At 40.3% G+C, this 17,362-nt stretch overlaps 1 protein-coding gene across 2 annotated transcripts in view; it reads right to left on the bottom strand.

Moving 5' to 3' along the window:
• Window positions 1-17,362, bottom strand: part of LOC309369562 (vertebrate ancient opsin-like) — an 87,697-nt gene that overhangs the window by 21,826 nt on the left and 48,509 nt on the right. For both annotated transcript variants that reach the window (XM_081910514.1, XM_081910515.1), the window contains one exon: window positions 11,079-11,312. In XM_081910514.1, coding sequence (XP_081766640.1) covers window positions 11,079-11,312 — 234 coding nt within the window. The remainder of the gene's footprint in view (window positions 1-11,078; window positions 11,313-17,362) is intronic.

The following is a 17,362-nucleotide window of genomic DNA, read 5'->3' as shown; positions in this document are numbered from 1 at the left end:
TTTAGTGGCTGCTCAATGATCTGTAGCTGAAACCTCACAAGGATTATCCCTGGATTTATCGTATAAAAATGTCTGGCGATTGGCTGTCACTGAGAATATAACACATAATGTAGAGGTGATAAAAGGAAAGGAGAGAGAGGACATTTTTTTCTGCAATATGGTGGCCATTTATTCAATATACAAATGAAACTGGTCTTAAATATATACTCTGTATAGCATCTTTGCATATAAAGCTATATTTGGCTTGAACTATAGTCTTTCCTGGGAATAATTATTGGTGATTGAGAGGGTGGAGCTTTTATGCTGCCCCCAGGACATTATATGCTGGACATTTGGAAGGTGAATTTGGAATAATTAATGTTAATTTACAACATGATACCCATTATAGGGGTGAGAGTTGTTCTATTTATTATTATGTGTGTATATATTTGATAGAGATAGATGATAGATAGACAGATGATAGATCTTGCCCACAAAAGCTAGGAAAGTATCTAAAGCAATCGAAAAAGTGTTGATAAACTATCTGATGTGTATGTTTCCATGGCATCTGTCTAAATGTAAAGGGTTCACAATTAAATTGTACTTGTCAGTCACAAAATTATTCACTGTGACTTGGAGTCAGAAAAAATGGAGGATGGAGTTCATAACAGATGCCAGAGCAGATGCCTGTATTATAACAGTATATTTTAATCAGCTGGAAGTATGCATATTTTTCTACTTTGGAGGAGGATGGGAACGGGAGGTAAGCCTACTGTTGCATACAGCAGACGTTTTCAAAACTGTTGCAGTGAAATTCTTCTGTCAAGAAAAAGACACCTGTATATGCTTCTCTAGGGGACACTGAGCTAATACAAGGACAGAAAAGTCCTGCTGCTCATAGGACAATGAAAACTAAAAAGTTATTTCCAACTACAGTGGTACCTCAGGTTAAGAACTTAATTTGTTCTGGAGGTCTGTTCTTAACCTGAAACTGTTCTTAACTTGAAGCACCACTTTAGCTAATGGGGCCTCCTGCTGCTGCTGCGCTGCAAAGTTCTTAACCCGAGGTACTATTTCTGGGTTAGTGGAATCTGTAACCTGAAGCTTATGTAACCTGAAGCGTAGGTAACCCGAGGTACCACTGTATATATTTTGGGAAGTCTTCTATGCATTTGGATACATCTCAAGATATCATAACCAAATTTTGCTCTTCTGTTGTATCACAGTTTAGTATGGTATCCCAGATTAAGTCCTGTTGAAATCAGCAGGACAAGTTCATCACAACAAATAACTCCCATTGCATTTTAATGGTGCTTTCTTGAGATATAATGGGACTTCTCTTCAGAAGTGGTGATGGAGCTTTAGCAAGATGAGTTCCAGGGTTGTGATACAGCCATTGGGAACACCTTCCTCTGTGCTCTCATTGTGTTTAATTTGGTAGGCTATTGCTGTAGACAAGCATCCCTGTTTGGTTGATCTGAAGAATGAAGATGAAATGTAAGTGTGGATGAAGTCCCTAAAGTATATAGTCTCTAAATGGATGTAGCGCTGAAGCCATTTGGAATGTTATAGCTTGGGGCCATTTTTTTTGGAATTGCAGACAAGACAAGAGAGAGCCAGTGCAAAGATTTAATGAAGATGCAACAATGGGAACAGACTGTCACATTCTGCAAAAGCTGAACATTCTAGGCAGTCATCAATGGCAGCTCCAAACTGAGCACTGGAGCAAGTTAGCCTTGAGGGTATGAAGGCACAAATGATTATCTCCAGGGTTGTAACCAGGAGTATGCAGTAGGGAATCTAGGAAAACGCCAAGGATTAAATTTAATAAACACACAGGGCCTGGAGTGGGCTGCTTGCCCATTGCAATGTGTGTCTCTTGCACAAGATCTTCCACCTAAAATAAACATTGGAATTTTCACATAATGGGTTGGATCAGAACTAGTTTAGATTGGGAAAGGTTATGGAAAACTGATTTGAAATTCTCGGCATGTTGTAAGCCGAAAGAAAATTATATGAAAATGATGTACCGTTTATATTTGACTCCTAGTAAGCTTGCAAAAATGTATAAGACAAGTGCAAATATCTGCTGCAAATGTAAAGAAAATGAAGGCACCTTCTATCATATGTAGTGGATGTGTAATAAAAGCTTTCTGGGAAATGATATATAATGAATTGGGGAAAATGTTTAAAATATCTTTTGTCAAAAAAAACAACCTATTTCAAAGGACCAGAGAAGACTTTTTATGTATGCGACAAGAGCTGCATGGATGCTACTAGCCCAGAGATGGAAAGAAGACAAAGTCCCTACCAGAGAGGAATGGCAAACTAAGCTGCTGGACTATGCTAAAATGGCAAAACTGACTAGAAAGCTCAGGAACCAAGAAGACCAAAACTTCAATAAAGAATGGGAAAAAAATATAATTTATTTAGGAGAACACTGTAAGCAGATGAAAACCTTAGCAGGATTGCAATAGCACTTGTAAGGTAGCAAATATTATGGACAAAAATGGAGAGACATAAAATATGAACTACAAAATAATATGCAGTTGAAAAGGATGACAATAGGACCCATGGAGGGGAAGATGGGAAGTCCAGAGATTCAGGGAAATCTGTAAACATGGATATGTAATTGGTATTGTTATAATTCTATACAGTATTTGTAAATTTAAATACAAAATATTATTATTATTATTTTAAAAAGAACTTGTTTAAACCGCAATACTATTTACATGGAAGTAAATCCCAATTAATTCAGTGGTGCCTACTTCTGACTAGACATGTTTAGAATTGCATTCCTAGACTGCTACAGCAAATAGGCCCACATCAGGCCCCTCATAATAATAATAATAATTTATACCTCACGCATCTGGCTGGGTTTCCCCAGCCACTCTGTGCAGCTCCCAACTGAATATTAAAAACACAATACAGCATTAAACATTAAAAACTTCCCTAAACAGGGCTGCCTTCAGATATATTTTAAAAGTAAAATAGCTGTTTATTTGCTTGACATCTGATGGGAGGACATTCCACATGGCAGTCACCACTACCAAGAAGGTCCTCTGCCCTGTTCCCTGTAACCTCACTTCTCACAGTGAGAGAACTGCCAGAAGGCCCTTGGCATTGGACCTCAGTGTCCAGACTGAACGGTGGGGGTGGAAATGCTCCTTCAGGTATACAGGACCAAGGCCTTTTAGGGCTTTAAAGGTCAGCACCAACACTTTGAATTGTGCTTGGAAATTGTGCTCATGACTTGCCAATAGCTGGACTGGCTAAGGATTCAGTGCATCCTTGGCCAGCTCAGGTCCAGCCCTCTCTGCCATGCAAAAACACACAAAATTAAAACTGCTTTCCAAATTCACCACAGAGTTCGATTGCAAAATTCAATATACCTGCCATTCATCCTCGGATCTTAAGAGAAATGTTTCTTTTAAAAAGCCTTTGTATTGCCCTGCCGCCTGAAGAGAAAATGGGGAGAGTGCTCCATGACAAAGCCTTCTCTTGTTGCCACCCCACTGAGGGACCTCATGCTCACAGCAGTAGTTAATGTGGTTCCCCCCAGATGTTATTGGACTCCAACTCCCCTCAGCCCCAGCCAGCATGGCCCATGGTCAAGGATAATGGGAGTTGTGACATTAGAAGTGTCCCGGGTTAACTGCCACCGATAGATATAGATAGATAGATATAGATAGATAGATAGATAGATAGATAGATAGATAGATAGATAGATGATAGATAGATAGATAGATGATAGATAGATAGATAGATAGATAGATAGATAGATAGATAGATAGATAGATGATAGATAGATAGATATAGATATATCACACAAATGAGTCACTCTGTGCTTAAAAAAAATAAATTGCATGGCTTGGTACTAGTGGGAGTCTTTCTAGATTTTAAAGAAAAGGGCATGACTAAGAATTTGACTGGCTTGCAGCTAGAGAGAGCAGCACATCAAAGGACTAAGTCTCCCTGTCCTTTATTCTATCAGTGGCATTGATGCTTCTTCTCATATTTGATGAGTCAGGTCTTACGAACTGACCTCTGCCCAGGATGGGGGAGGAAAAGGCAAGGAACCATATGCGCTGGCGAAAGGAGCGAAAAATATAACTTGCGGTGTTGCTTTAGTATGTTTGATGATTAAAAAATAACGACCTTCAAGAGCTTTTGTATTCTTCCAGAAGAAAGCTCAAAATTTTCCATATACAGTTGTACCTTGGTTTTCAAACAGCTTAGCTCTCGAATGTTTTGGCTCCCGAACGCCACAAGCCCGGAAGTGACTGTTCCGGTTTGCAAACTATTTTTGGAAGCCGAACTTCCGACGGGGCTTCCATGGCTTCCAACTGCAGCCAATCAGAAGCCACGCTTTGGTTTCCAAGCGTTTTGGAAGTCAAACGGACTTCCGGAAGGGAATCTGTTTGACTTCCATGGTACGACTTCACAGTTGTTAATGAATTTGCACAAATGAGTCCCCCTACTGCTTAGAAAGAAAAGCCAAAGAGACCCAGCTGGCCTGTTTCCTATAATATGCAGAGGGTGTCGTATTTAAAAATACAATGCAATTAGCAGCACATCACAATGCAGCCCACATGGGTGAAACTGCCAGGCCTTGACTATGTAGAACCTTACAATGTATGGCTCCGGCTATACAATTACCCTAGAGAGAAATCTAGCTCTAGGCATCCAGTGACACTTCACTATAGATTTTTAGAACAGAATCATAGGATTTTAGAGATGGAAGGTACTTCGGAGGTCATCTAGTTCCATCTCCTGCTCAGGCAGGAATTTTTAACTATAGCCGGTATGGGAAACCTTTAGCCCTCCAGATTCTGCATTGGCTACACTTGCTGAGGCTGATGGGAGTTGTAGTCCAGCAACATCTGGAGGGCCAAAGCTCTCTCAGACCTGAACTACAGCATCACTAACAGATGCTGTCTATCTTCTGCTTAAAGGTAATGTAGCCAAGCATAAAGTGATGCATGTTGGGGCAAAAAATAGATATATCTTTATTTCACATATATGGTCATGGAGCCTGAGCAGGCAGGGACTGAGACCTTTGGATTGTAGTAGATGGCTTGATGAAGATGCTGTCCCAGTGGGTGACAGCTGTGGAAAAGGCAAATTCCATGCCAGGGATCAGTAGGAAATGAACTGAAAACAAACCTGCCTACATCATCATGCAGTTATACAGATCTATTGTTATTGGGACCTGTCTGTCTTGGGAGACAATTATGTGACTTCTGAGCCAAGGAGATAAGTTACTATGCAGCCTTTAGAAGACATCTGAAAGGTATCCCATTAAAGTCTTTTAATGTTTAATATATTTCTATTTTTATATATGTTGGAAGCCACCCAGAGTGGCTGGGGCAACTCCGTCAGATGGGTGGGGTATAATGAATTATTATTATTGTTGTTATTATTATTTCATTGTTTTCATCAGAGAAATATTGGAGGGTGTGCAATTGCAACTTTATGCAGTTGGGGAATGAATAAATAAATAAATGGAGAGCGGAGGGAGTCTATCATTCCCCACTCTCAATTTATTTGTTTTCCCCACCTGCTCACGCAGAAGGTTTTCCTTCCTTACTGGGCTGTGGGAAAGTCATGGGCCGTCCCACAACCTTCCCAGAGCCAAGTAAACAGCCCTCTGCCTTGCAGCCCTCTGTGGTTCTGGGGGTTCCTGACTTGGTGTGATTTTGCCTTTGTATGCAGACCCCAGAAACCAAACTCTATGTAAGTAGCAGGCCTACTGCATTTCAAGAGCTAAGCCTGCTTTAGGCTTGCACAAGGGCTTACACATTTCCAGAGGAACGAGTCCAGATCAATCCCTGCTATTCAAATTTGGGAGTAAGATAAAATAAACAAGTCCCACTGGAATTAATTATTTTACATGCAGCTGAAGCAATAAATATGTACGCACTGGCAAAAGGCAAAAAAAAAAATTATGTATGTGTCCTAAGCATCTGATAGCAACATTTTGGTTTCAACAAATTATAATTCTGTTTCACAAAGTGATGTGGTTCGTTGAAATGGGCATTGTTCATAAGAGGCCCCTGGGCTTGTCAATGAATTATATTGTTTAATTTATGTATTCACTGGATTGAATCGCCAGTTGCATAGAATATGGGGTGTTTGGAGTTTAATTGGATTATCTCCTAATATAACTACATTTGCTGATTATAAATGATGATTAAAAACACTCTTAGGAATACTATAAATACCATATTCAGGAAGAATTTAATGATCACAGGTAGCCCTTGTATATTTACAGTGTGTTGTTCGTGTAATGACTTTAGTTGTTGTTCATTTTCTTCTTTAACTGTGTTCTATTACTCTTTCATTTTTTTCATTGTTTATCCTTATTTTAATAATAATAAAAGTGGAAAATAAAAGAACTGTTATGCGGAACTGTAGAACAGTGTATCAGAGTACATTTTGATTGCTTCTGAAATAAATTCCTGAATTCCCGAGTAAGAAATATAAAACAGTTTCTTTCCTTTCTTTGGAAATAGTCTTGCCAGTCTGGGCTGCTTTATCTTTTTCCAAATGGATATATGCATCTCTCAACATAACTTTGAAAAGATTGAAGTCATGCTAACCTTGAACAAAAACATTCCTTACCCTGTATGGCTTAGAGTTTTCACTTGGGGAGATAAATGGATATGGGTGATAATGGAAAGGCACCCACTGTTGAATATTATTGTTATTATTTTAAGAGCTCCCAGAGCGGATAAATGACACAATAAGCACTGACCAGTTACTTGTGTCACAGATAAATGGATTGAGAGTAACTATTTTCCTGCAAAATACCATTGATACTTCCCTTTTAAAAAAAGCTTCCTCATGAAGCGATCGGAACATCTATCTTCAATGACATTGCTCTGCCTTGTGGAATCCAAAGAAGGAGAGTCCACTTTCCTCCATTTTCTGTGAACCCTTCTCACCAAAAAGCTACATTTCTGACAGGTAATCTATTTCCCTGGTTTCCCTGTTCTGCCAATGGCTGTCATTTGTCGGAATTGCTATGAATCAAAATGATTCTGTTTTCATAAGACCAATTCACACTGAATAGTCATATGTTGATCAGCTGTAAAGACCATGCAGCTGGAATTAAGTGACTTAAATTAAAGAACAAAGAAGAACCCTGCTGGACCAGACCAAAAGCCCATGTAGTCTATTAATTTGTTCCCACTGTGGTCAATATTCAGAACACGAGCACAATAACACTCTCTCCATGTGATTCCCAACAACCAGTATTCATCACTGCCCTAGAATATGCTGTAGCATATGTTCAGGGATTGTATATTAATACAATACCCTTGGCCAGGCTTCCTCAACCTTGGCCCTCCAGATGTTTTGAGACTACAGTTCCCATCATCCCTGACCACTGGTCCTGCTAGCTAGGGATCATGGGAGTTGTAGGCCAAAAACATCTGGAGGGCTGAAGTTGAGGAAGCCTGCCCTTGACCCTGGCTGGGCATCACATTGGCACCCAGTGCAGATCTTTCAGCAGAGGTGTCTCATGCTATCAGCTATCTCTACCCATCATCAGTCCAGATACTGCATTCTCCATTAACTGGAGCTTCTGGTCCAAGGGCAGCTTCAGTTCAATGTCACTAATGCATGGGCTACACTGACTATCATGATCCAAAGATGGCCATAGCTGGCATACAAGACAAAGGTGATAAAAGACCTGGGTCTCTAATAACAAAGATGGATCACATGGATTTTGTTTGAAACTGAGAGACACAAGAGAAGGGAACAATTGATGTTCCGTCTTTTATTGAGTTGGACAGCTTGTGGCATTATCCTGTAATAATATGATCCATCATCCTCATGCCTAGAAACTCTGTGGAAACAACCCTTCACTTTCAATAGCTTTCTATTTCCTCACAATAATGTATGGCAAATATCAGATGTGGTGTTTACCTTGTATCTGCACTGTATTATTTGGACAGCGTCTTCTAAAACACTGAGAAGTTCAGGAATGCTGAAGACTAAACAGTATATTTATCTCCAGTGTGCTTTAAGAAGAAGGCCACCTGTAATCATTGTTCCAAGTTGCACGAGAAACAATAAAATAAAATAGCCACTGCAGTTTATACATGCAAGTATTTGTACTTGTTTAATGACCTCGTTTGATCAAGAATGTAATCATTAACTCTCTGCTATGTAAACTTCCTGAGTAACCAAGATTAGCCTGTACCCACAGCTCTCTGCCATTAACCCTTGCAACACCAGCAAATATTAGCAAATCAGCACCATTACTAGATATTAAAATATTCAGTGCCAACATAGATGTGGTGCATATTATGCATTTGTGGGGGAAGTGTTATACTGGAATATATTTGGAATACGTGTTTATTAAACGAAAAGTTCAGCAAAAAGTAACTCAGAATATTTCCATGCTCATGGAGTAATTTGAAACTCTGGGAGGAAGCAAACACAGTTTTACAATATTACCTACAAGCATTGTTGTTAGACTGAAGAGCCTGCAATTGCTACAATAGTATAACTGCTTCAACACTAGCTGTTAATACAACTGACAACCTAACCTGCTCATTATGTCTTTATGGAAGTTGGTATGATCAAAAGCACAACTTGCATATACAGAGGGTTTGTGCTTTATAGATCTTGACAGGAAGGCAAAAAGTCAGGGGACTTTTTCATATAAACCCCCCCCCCCAATTATGTTATGTTCCTCAACAGGGCATTTTATGGAGATATGACAGCTGAGAAGCAATAATAGTGTTAATCTGAATAAACCAGTTCACAACTGAGTAATAAAAAAGGATAGTGAATATATATATTTTCTTCTATCTTTCGCTGTCAAAAATACTGTAAACAGCATAACCTGTGAAGTATTTCAGCCATGATTCTTTATCTGCGCCTGGTTCAACATGGAAATGCACTAAATGTGAGTGAACAAGGCTATATTGTGTCCTTAGGCTTATACTATAGATCAGTTTGCACAGAACTGGTGCAGAATCTGGATGTTGAGTCAGATATATTTCACTCCAGAAGTCCACTCCAGAAGCTAGAATTCAGGAGGCTGGATAAGAATGGAAAACAAAAAAAGTGCTTATCGCTTTTATCAAAAAGAGGCTGAGGAGAATCTGTAGATTATCTGTAAACATACAGATTCTACATGAATCTTGCAGATAAGTTGCTGAAAATTCATCTTTGTGTTTTGTGAGTAGAAGGTGAAGGTGAATACATCATATTAAACGTAGGTGTTCAGACTGGACATTGTTTCTAATATTCAAAGCAGTAACATTTATTTGCTTATTAAATTTATATCCTGTTCTTTCCTCCTAAAGGAGCCTAGAGTGGCAAAGAACATGAGATGGAAAAAGTAAACACACATTTAAATCAACTTTAAAACATCTCAAAAGGAATTCCAACACAGATGCAGAATGGGAAAGTTATCAGCCTAAAAGAGGAAGGTTTGCAGTGGCTACAGTGTCCTGTTTTAATGTATGCCACCTTGAGGTCCTTGGAGAAAAAGAGGGCTATAAATTAATTAAATAAAGAAACGCTCATTTAGGGCCAATCATACTGCTTTGGAGGCTGATTTTGCCTCCTTTCATCTGAAGTGATGAACTATTGATGTTGTGAAGTAGTTGTCATTGGAATAATCTGAATGCTCTGTAGCATGAACTCCTTTTGACAGTTTTATTGTTGGAATGGCTTCCTGCAAATTTACAGAAAGGTAAAGGACCCCTGGATTGTTAAGTCCAGTCGAATTTGACTGTGGGGTGCAGCTCTCATCTCTGCTTACAGGCTGAGGGAGCCGGCATTTGTCTGCAGACAGCATTCCAGGTCATGTTGTCAGCATGACTAAACTGCTTCTGGCACAACAGGAAACTGTGATGGAAACCAGAGCACACGGAAACACCGTTTACCTTCCTGCCACAGCAGTACCTATTTATCTACTTGCACTGGTATGCTTTCGAACTGGGACAGGAGCTGGGACAGCGCAACAGGAGCTCACCCCATCATGCAGAATCTTACAATCGGCAAGCCCAAGAGGCTCAGTGGTTTAGACCACAGTGCCACCCATGTCCATGCAAATTTACAGAGCAACTTGTTGATCAACCAAATTATTCAGCCACTAGAGTGGCATGTGATGAAGCACGCAGTGTTCAAAACATCCAAATATCCACGTGGCATGAAAGCTGATGTTGCACTCATCGTGCTGCTTCTCATGAGATCAACTTACAAAAACACTGGATGCTCTGAGAGTGTCAGTGCGAAATATTATCTTCTTTTTTTATTAAATAATTTTTATTCATTTTCCAATAAAAATCTTCCAATTATTAACAAACCCAATCAAATCGTATCAAATCACATACAATATTACCAATTATATATTCCAAATTGAAATAATTTCCAAAGGGGGACTCAGACTCCTGGGTTTCAGAGATAATATCTTTTATTTATTTTCTGCTTTCTTTAGTGCCAAATATTATCTTGACCAAATAAAATCATGGCAACTAGCAGACCAGGTGGTGGTTTTTGCTGTATGCAATCCAAGGAAAGTATATACTCAAGAAAAATGGAAGATTCCCAGAAACATCACTCTCGCCATTTTACTTCAGTGCTGTATGAAAGTGTCTGAATTATAACTCTCACGTTGTTTTTTGCCCATTAAAACTTACTGGAAGGAAAAGAAGGTCTAACCAACCAACTGAGTTGCTTTCTTTTTAGTACTCCAAAAGTGTCTGCTTCTTTAGTTAGAAAGTTACTGCTCATGTTTGTACAAAGCCTGTCATATATTTTAAAGCCAAATCCTTGGCATTTCCCTGGGGAGATCCTATACCTCCTTGACTACTCACTGTTCCATTTCCTTGTCATGGAGCCACAATATTCTCAGCCGACAAGATAAGTGGGTTGTCAAAGGAGCAGGACTTCATTATGTAATGTTGGATTTTCATAGTTCGAAATACAGGGCTAAATTGTCAGACTGTGTCAGTGAGTGCTTCTCCTTCACAGCCACCATTTGTTATTTGGGAGCGGTTATTTATAAACAGTTCCCATTTCCCCCAACTATTGTTATCAACCCTTTCCCTATACCACAGCGAGTTTTTATTTACCTGTTTGTTCAAAAATATGTAGATGACCGGATTGTAGACCGTGCTACTCTTTGCAAGGATGGAAGGAATGATGCTGGCAGAGGCGGTAACTAGGCCGGGCTTCCCAAATGTCGCTATCAGGGCCACGATGCCATAAGGCAGCCAGCAGAGAAGAAAGCAGATGACCATCACAACCACCATGATCAGCACCCGTTGCTCTCTGGTTTGTGCCATCCCTTTGGTGACTCCGCTCACCTGAAATAGAAGAAGCACATTGGATGATGTCCCGCTAGAGCAGAAAGAAAATAGCCATAGACTCATAGAACTGTAGAGTGGGAAAGGACTCCAGGGCTCAGTGGAAGTCCAAGTGAGCCACCTTCGCAAGGCCTTGTTGACACTCCTTCGGGTTGATGGGCACAGGTACAAACTGTCAGTCATGGGGTGGTTATGGGCTCTGGCTCCACCTACTGTTGGTTTTCCTGCCTTCTGCCCTACCATTCTCAATCATCATCAGCCACCACTGGCCTTTGGGCCAAAAGCAAGATTAACCACCCCTGATGTGGACATAACAGTGAACAAAAGACTGTGATCTTGTACCATCTGCTATTCCCTGTCATGTCAATTTCCTGCCAACAAGGGGGGTGGGGACCAGACTTTGAGGAGCAAAGACCTTTCAAATGCATTACAATTCACCCAGTTGGCATTATCACAGCTAAACAGTCCCTAGTAAATATTGGCCTGGATGTTTGAACTCCAGCTGCTCTGAAATGGTGTTTGTTATCTGATCATTAAAAAAAAAAAAATCAACATGATCCCAGCATACTCTTTCCATCACAGTTGGCCCAACAGTGCAAGAGACATTTGAACCACAGATTAATTTAATAACTCTCATAATTTAAAGAAAAGCTTTACTTTCTGTTTTTTGTTTTTGGTTATAGAGCACAGAGGCCTTGCTGCAACAGTTTTAAAGCTGTGAGCAATTATTAACTCAATTAGGCTGGCTTTCTCTGTCTGGCAGGCCAGAGTATAATTTGCAGCTGCCATTATTTGGAAGTGAGAGTAATTTGTGCCAAATTTTGTCTGAATGTATTTTTCAGCGATTAGTCAAAGAGTCACAGAGAGCAATTATTGACTCTGCAGGATCAGAAGCACACTGGGGACTCCCCCATCCCACCCCCAGCTAAATACTTTTTCTTTAAAATGCACCTCTGTTACAACACATAAATGTATACATCAGCATATATACTAATAGCAAACTCAATCTCCAAAGGCACTTCCTCACATAGCCAAAGCAACACGATTCACAAACAAGAGAGGCATATTGGCATGCTTGGGGTTTGCTGAAGGACAACAAAATATTATGGGAGAAAAGATTTTAATGGATGGAGATGCCCCCCCCCCAAGCCCAACAAAGACGATGTGTTGACAGTGGATTTGGGAGAAAAACAGAAAACCACAGATTGGGGTGTTTGGGGAATGGGCAGTGCTGGATGGCTAGAACCCTGAACAGGAACACTATGCACTGCAGCATTTCACGAACAAAGTATACATATGATTGTTAGAATTCCTGCTCCATGATTGCAGTCATGGGGTTGTTGTTTTTCACATGATGGTATATGTTTTGACTCCACAAAGTGGGAAGTGACGGAGACAGGATGTTTGTGTTACTGTGTTCCATGGAGTAGGACTATTGTCCTTTGTTTTTTCTCTTTGCTGTCTGATGCTAGAGAAAGAGGGAGCCATGTTGCAGTGCTCCGTGTGTGTTTATATGTAAATAAAGTAGATTAGCCAAAATGCTGAGTTGCTGGGGTTCTGTTATGCAAACTGTGAACACTCTGCAGATCCACAAGTGTGTCGATATCTGTTGGCATCAGTCGCTGTGATGTTCGGGCAGAAGAAAGCTTTTGAAGCTCCCCAAACAATCGACCAGGAGGGAGGGAACATGCCAGTCAGGCATGTGTGTCTGCCAGGGTCCTACTCGAGTGTAGGCAGAGCTCCTGACAATGATACTGTACATCAGAGAAAACCAGAAGGAAGGAGAGGAAACTGGAGGCCATGTGAGATAAGACAGCACATGAATCTTTCATCTCATGCCATCTTATCTGGCCCTGAAGAGAAGGGGAAAGCAAAACAGTTCCACAAATACCATACAAAACATGTCAGTAATGCTTGAGTCAGTGTGATACAATGGGTTAGAGTGTTGTATTATGCCTTGGAAGACCAGAGTTCAAGTTTCCACTCAGCCAGGATGCTCACTGAGTAACCTTGGGCCCATCACTGTCTCTCAGCCTACCCCACCTCGCAAGGTTATTGTGAGCATAAAATGGGGAGGGGAGAACCATACCCACCATCTTGAACTCCTTGGAGGAAAAGGTGGCATATACAGTGGTACCTCAGGTTCCATACGCTTCAGGTTCCATACGCTTCAGGTTACAGACTCCGCTAACCCAGAAATAGTGCTTCAGGTTAAGAACTTTGCTTCAGGATGAGAACAGAAATCAGGCTCCAGCGGCGCAGCAGCAGCAGGAGGCCCCATTAGCTAAAGTGGTGCTTCAGGTTAAGAACAGTTTCAGGTTAAGTACAGACCTCCGGAATGAATTAAGTACTTAACCTGAGGTACCACTGTAAATGTAATAAATAAATATACGGACTTGAACACAACTTTTTTATCTCACCCCGACCAAGTACATTTTTAAACAGCTGAAGGCAAGTGCTTTCAAAAATATTTTGTGCTCCGTTGTGGTTTTGTTTTGTTGCTGAGTTCCCATGGAACAGCTTTGCCATCCACATTCCAGGCTAGTCTGACATGCCTACAAACCCCACAGGTGAAAAACAAGCCCCATAAAATGTTCATATGAATCAGCCTTTACTCACGGTTACAATTTATTTATTTTTATTACATTCATATCCCACTTTTCTTCCAAAAGAACTGCAGCTGGCACACATGGTTCTTTCTGCACTTCTTCCCTATATCTTATCCTCACAACAATCCTGTGAGGCAGGCCCAAAGTCAACTAATGACTGCGTGGGGACTTGAACCCGAGTCTATCAGGTCCTAATCTGACTCCCCTAACCACTACAACATATTGAAACTAGTGGGGCAGCTGTCTTAATCTCATTTTTAACAGAGGTGTATGAAGTGGACATTATACTGTCTACGTTGGAGACAGTAGAAAAACACTGTAGACCCACAGTCTTGCTTTTAATCTAAAGGTTGTTGCTAATCTGAAGGAGCAAATTCACTACTGGGGAAAAAAAGCATTTTTACTTCACTTTTACCATTTTCGGAACAAAAATTAAGGGAACAGTAAAATGTGAAAATCATTTTCTTCCTGAAGAATCAGTTAAAACGTTGTTGCCTTCAGGAAGGAAGTTATGGGAACATTCAAGCAAGTTTATAGGGTTTGTTTATTTTATCTCACCCATGTTTCTTGCAGAAGATCACCTCAAAGCCCACTGCTGCTGGAATTCCCTGCTCCTCCCTCCATCACAGGGCCATTTTGTGATCAGCTGCCCTGTGGGAAGGATCTTGACGACATTTTAAATGTAGATATTGGTATTGTTTGCTGTGATGCCTTTCTTTAATGTAATTCTTTTTTACTTGTAAACAACCTTGGAAGGATTTATATCTGGCTATAAATAATGGTAATGAATAATTACTCCAACTATGCTTCCAAAGTAGTAAAAAAGAACTGTTGTTTTTAGCTTTTTGAATAATTGAAGACTGCTAACAAATTCATTACATTTTCTAATTAAGCCATTACTTTCTAATGAAGCCAAAACTGGTTTGCTGCTGCGATGTCCCAAATGATTAGAGAAGTTTCTTGAAAATTTGGCCCGTTGGCCACAAATTTAGGTAATATAATCAGTTTTAACAATGCTAAGAAGGTAGTGATTGTACTGCTTTCATTAGTGCCAGGCAAACCAAATTTTTCCTTGCTTTTCAGCAAAGGGTAATTTGCAACTTCTTGTCCACAAAAGTTAGAGTCCTTAATTTCCTCTATTAGGGTTGCTGTCCATATACTGCTTCTTTCAAGGTGATGACATATGCAATGGGAAGATACTGGTCATCATACTCAAAGCCGAAACACAGTTGTGTATGACATTTAGATGGGAGAAAGCCACTGCAAAGTGGTTGGAGGGAGGAGAGGAGGGACTGATCAAGTGATACAACTGAAAGGAAATAAGGAATAAAAATAATATGGTGTTAATTATGTGATTCCTTCTGCTGAGGGGTGGGGTGGAGAATCTGTTGCATCACTTAAATATTGCAGATAGAGCCCAGAGAGAAGAGAAACCTGATAATATTTTACTAAATAAAATAAAATAAGCAGTGTATAATTTGAGGAGAAAGGAATGAGAGACTTGGTCTTTCCTAATTCAGGACTTGTACATAGCATGGAGACATCCAGCCAACCATACAAAGGAAAATTTCCTCATAACTACGCAACCAATCAGCGCAGGTGCTACCTCAGTAAAGATCATACCACTTTGCCTGGTTACTAAGCAACACCACCACCAAACACCCCCCTTTTGCTAGTTGACTTTAGCTCTAACAGAATGAACCCCTAAAAGGCTAAGTAAATAATCTCTGCTGTTCCACTTCCAACAACAGCTTAGTACCACAAGGAGGCAAACCACCGTTTATCAGAAGTCATGTAGAAACAGGGATCCCTCTCCACTTTCCTTCCTAGGTTGCTCGCTGCTTTGTTTAACTTAAGTCAAGGTGAGAGCAGAGCATCCCACCAAAGTATACCAACTATAGTGCAGTACAGGTGATGGTCAGTTTATAGCCTGCTAATTGTGCTTCAAAGAAGGAATGCCTAAACCACACTAAGAAGTATTAATTTGCCAGTGCACAGGAGAGAGTATGTTATTTATTCTTCAGTTCAGTGCTATGTTCAGTACTGGGTGATAGTAAGCCACACAAACACTTCAGCCTTGATGACACATTAGTCAGATCTAATACAGCAAGCGGTTTTACTGCAGTAATAGCAGAGTAAATTACTATTGCCCATTGGGTCAGCTGTCTTGTTCTGGAGTTTTATCTGCTGTATGGTTAAAGGTCAGCCGTACGCCCCGGGCAGCTTGACATTTAGGCAGACTTTATGTAGCTTTCCGATATGTGCTTCGGTAAAGCTTGTTTGTGACACGGAACTCTCAGTCACAACAGATTGCAAACCATCACCAACATGGTTAAAGGCAAAACCATTAATCCATAGTGGGTCCGCTGAGTGCATTTCCCTCCTCCCTGCCGCTCAGGTCTTACGTAAGGTGCAACTTGTGAGAGAGGCAAAGAGAAAGAGATGATTCAGCCTTAGCATTTCGATAGTGCAGGTGTCAGTCAAAACCCCATATCCCTGCTTGCAGAAGGCAAAGCTAATTGGCATCAGTGGGAACAAGGACCAGAAATTGTATGAGGAATCAGCATTCCATGAAATTGCCATTTACAAAGCATCACCAGTTTGATAGACCACAACATGCAATTCTTAAGTACAGCTGCTATGCCCATCTTTACCACTAGAGAGATGGCACCACAAAGTAGGTAGGGAAAATGATTCATGATGTGAAGTTCCTTCAAGCAGTGTTGGATCTTTTAGGGTTGCCATATGTCCTCTTTTTCCAGGACACGTCCTCTTTTTCATGGGTATGTAAAATGAGAGTCATCATAGTGATCCATAGTTAAAGTAGAAGTTGGAAAATGTGTCCTCCTTTTTGCGCTTCAAAATATTGCAACCCTAGGTATTTTTCTGAGTACAAATTAGATCAGCTCCACCTTTTACTTTACTTAATTTAGCCTGATTATTGTATGTTTTACTGATGCATACATCCAATTTGTGTCCAGTTGCACACAGAACTGCTTCCTAATAGGAGTTGCCTAAGACCTGTCTCTTCTTCAAAATATACTTATCTAGCCTTCATTCTTCATATAACATGACTGACTTTTGCTGCCAATGAGCAGAACTATGCTACATGCCTATCAACTAAAAATGCTAACATATTTCTAAAGGACGGTGCTATATAACATGTTCTGCCTCATTTGAATAATCTGTTAAACCAAACCCCTATGACACCCATATCATACAATGGAGGTTCACATATAAAATAGGCCCTACTGTCCAGATGAACCTTAGGCTGCTGCCTACTTGTTTTCAAGTAGGTTTGTTCTTGTCCTCCACTCCTCAGACACAGAACCGATGTCCCTTCTTACTTAATGCTGCTGTTGTACGCACTACAGGATATTTCTCACATTACCTGGTGTTTGGTGCATTGAGCACAAGTTCAGTTTATCCATAGGTAGCTTT

This window comes from Podarcis melisellensis (genome assembly GCF_964234715.1).
Source record: "Podarcis melisellensis genome assembly, chromosome: 5".
In the NCBI taxonomy this organism is placed as follows: domain Eukaryota; kingdom Metazoa; phylum Chordata; class Lepidosauria; order Squamata; family Lacertidae; genus Podarcis; species Podarcis melisellensis.
Note: the sequence above shows the minus strand (reverse complement) of the source record. Positions and strands in the feature narration are given on the sequence as shown.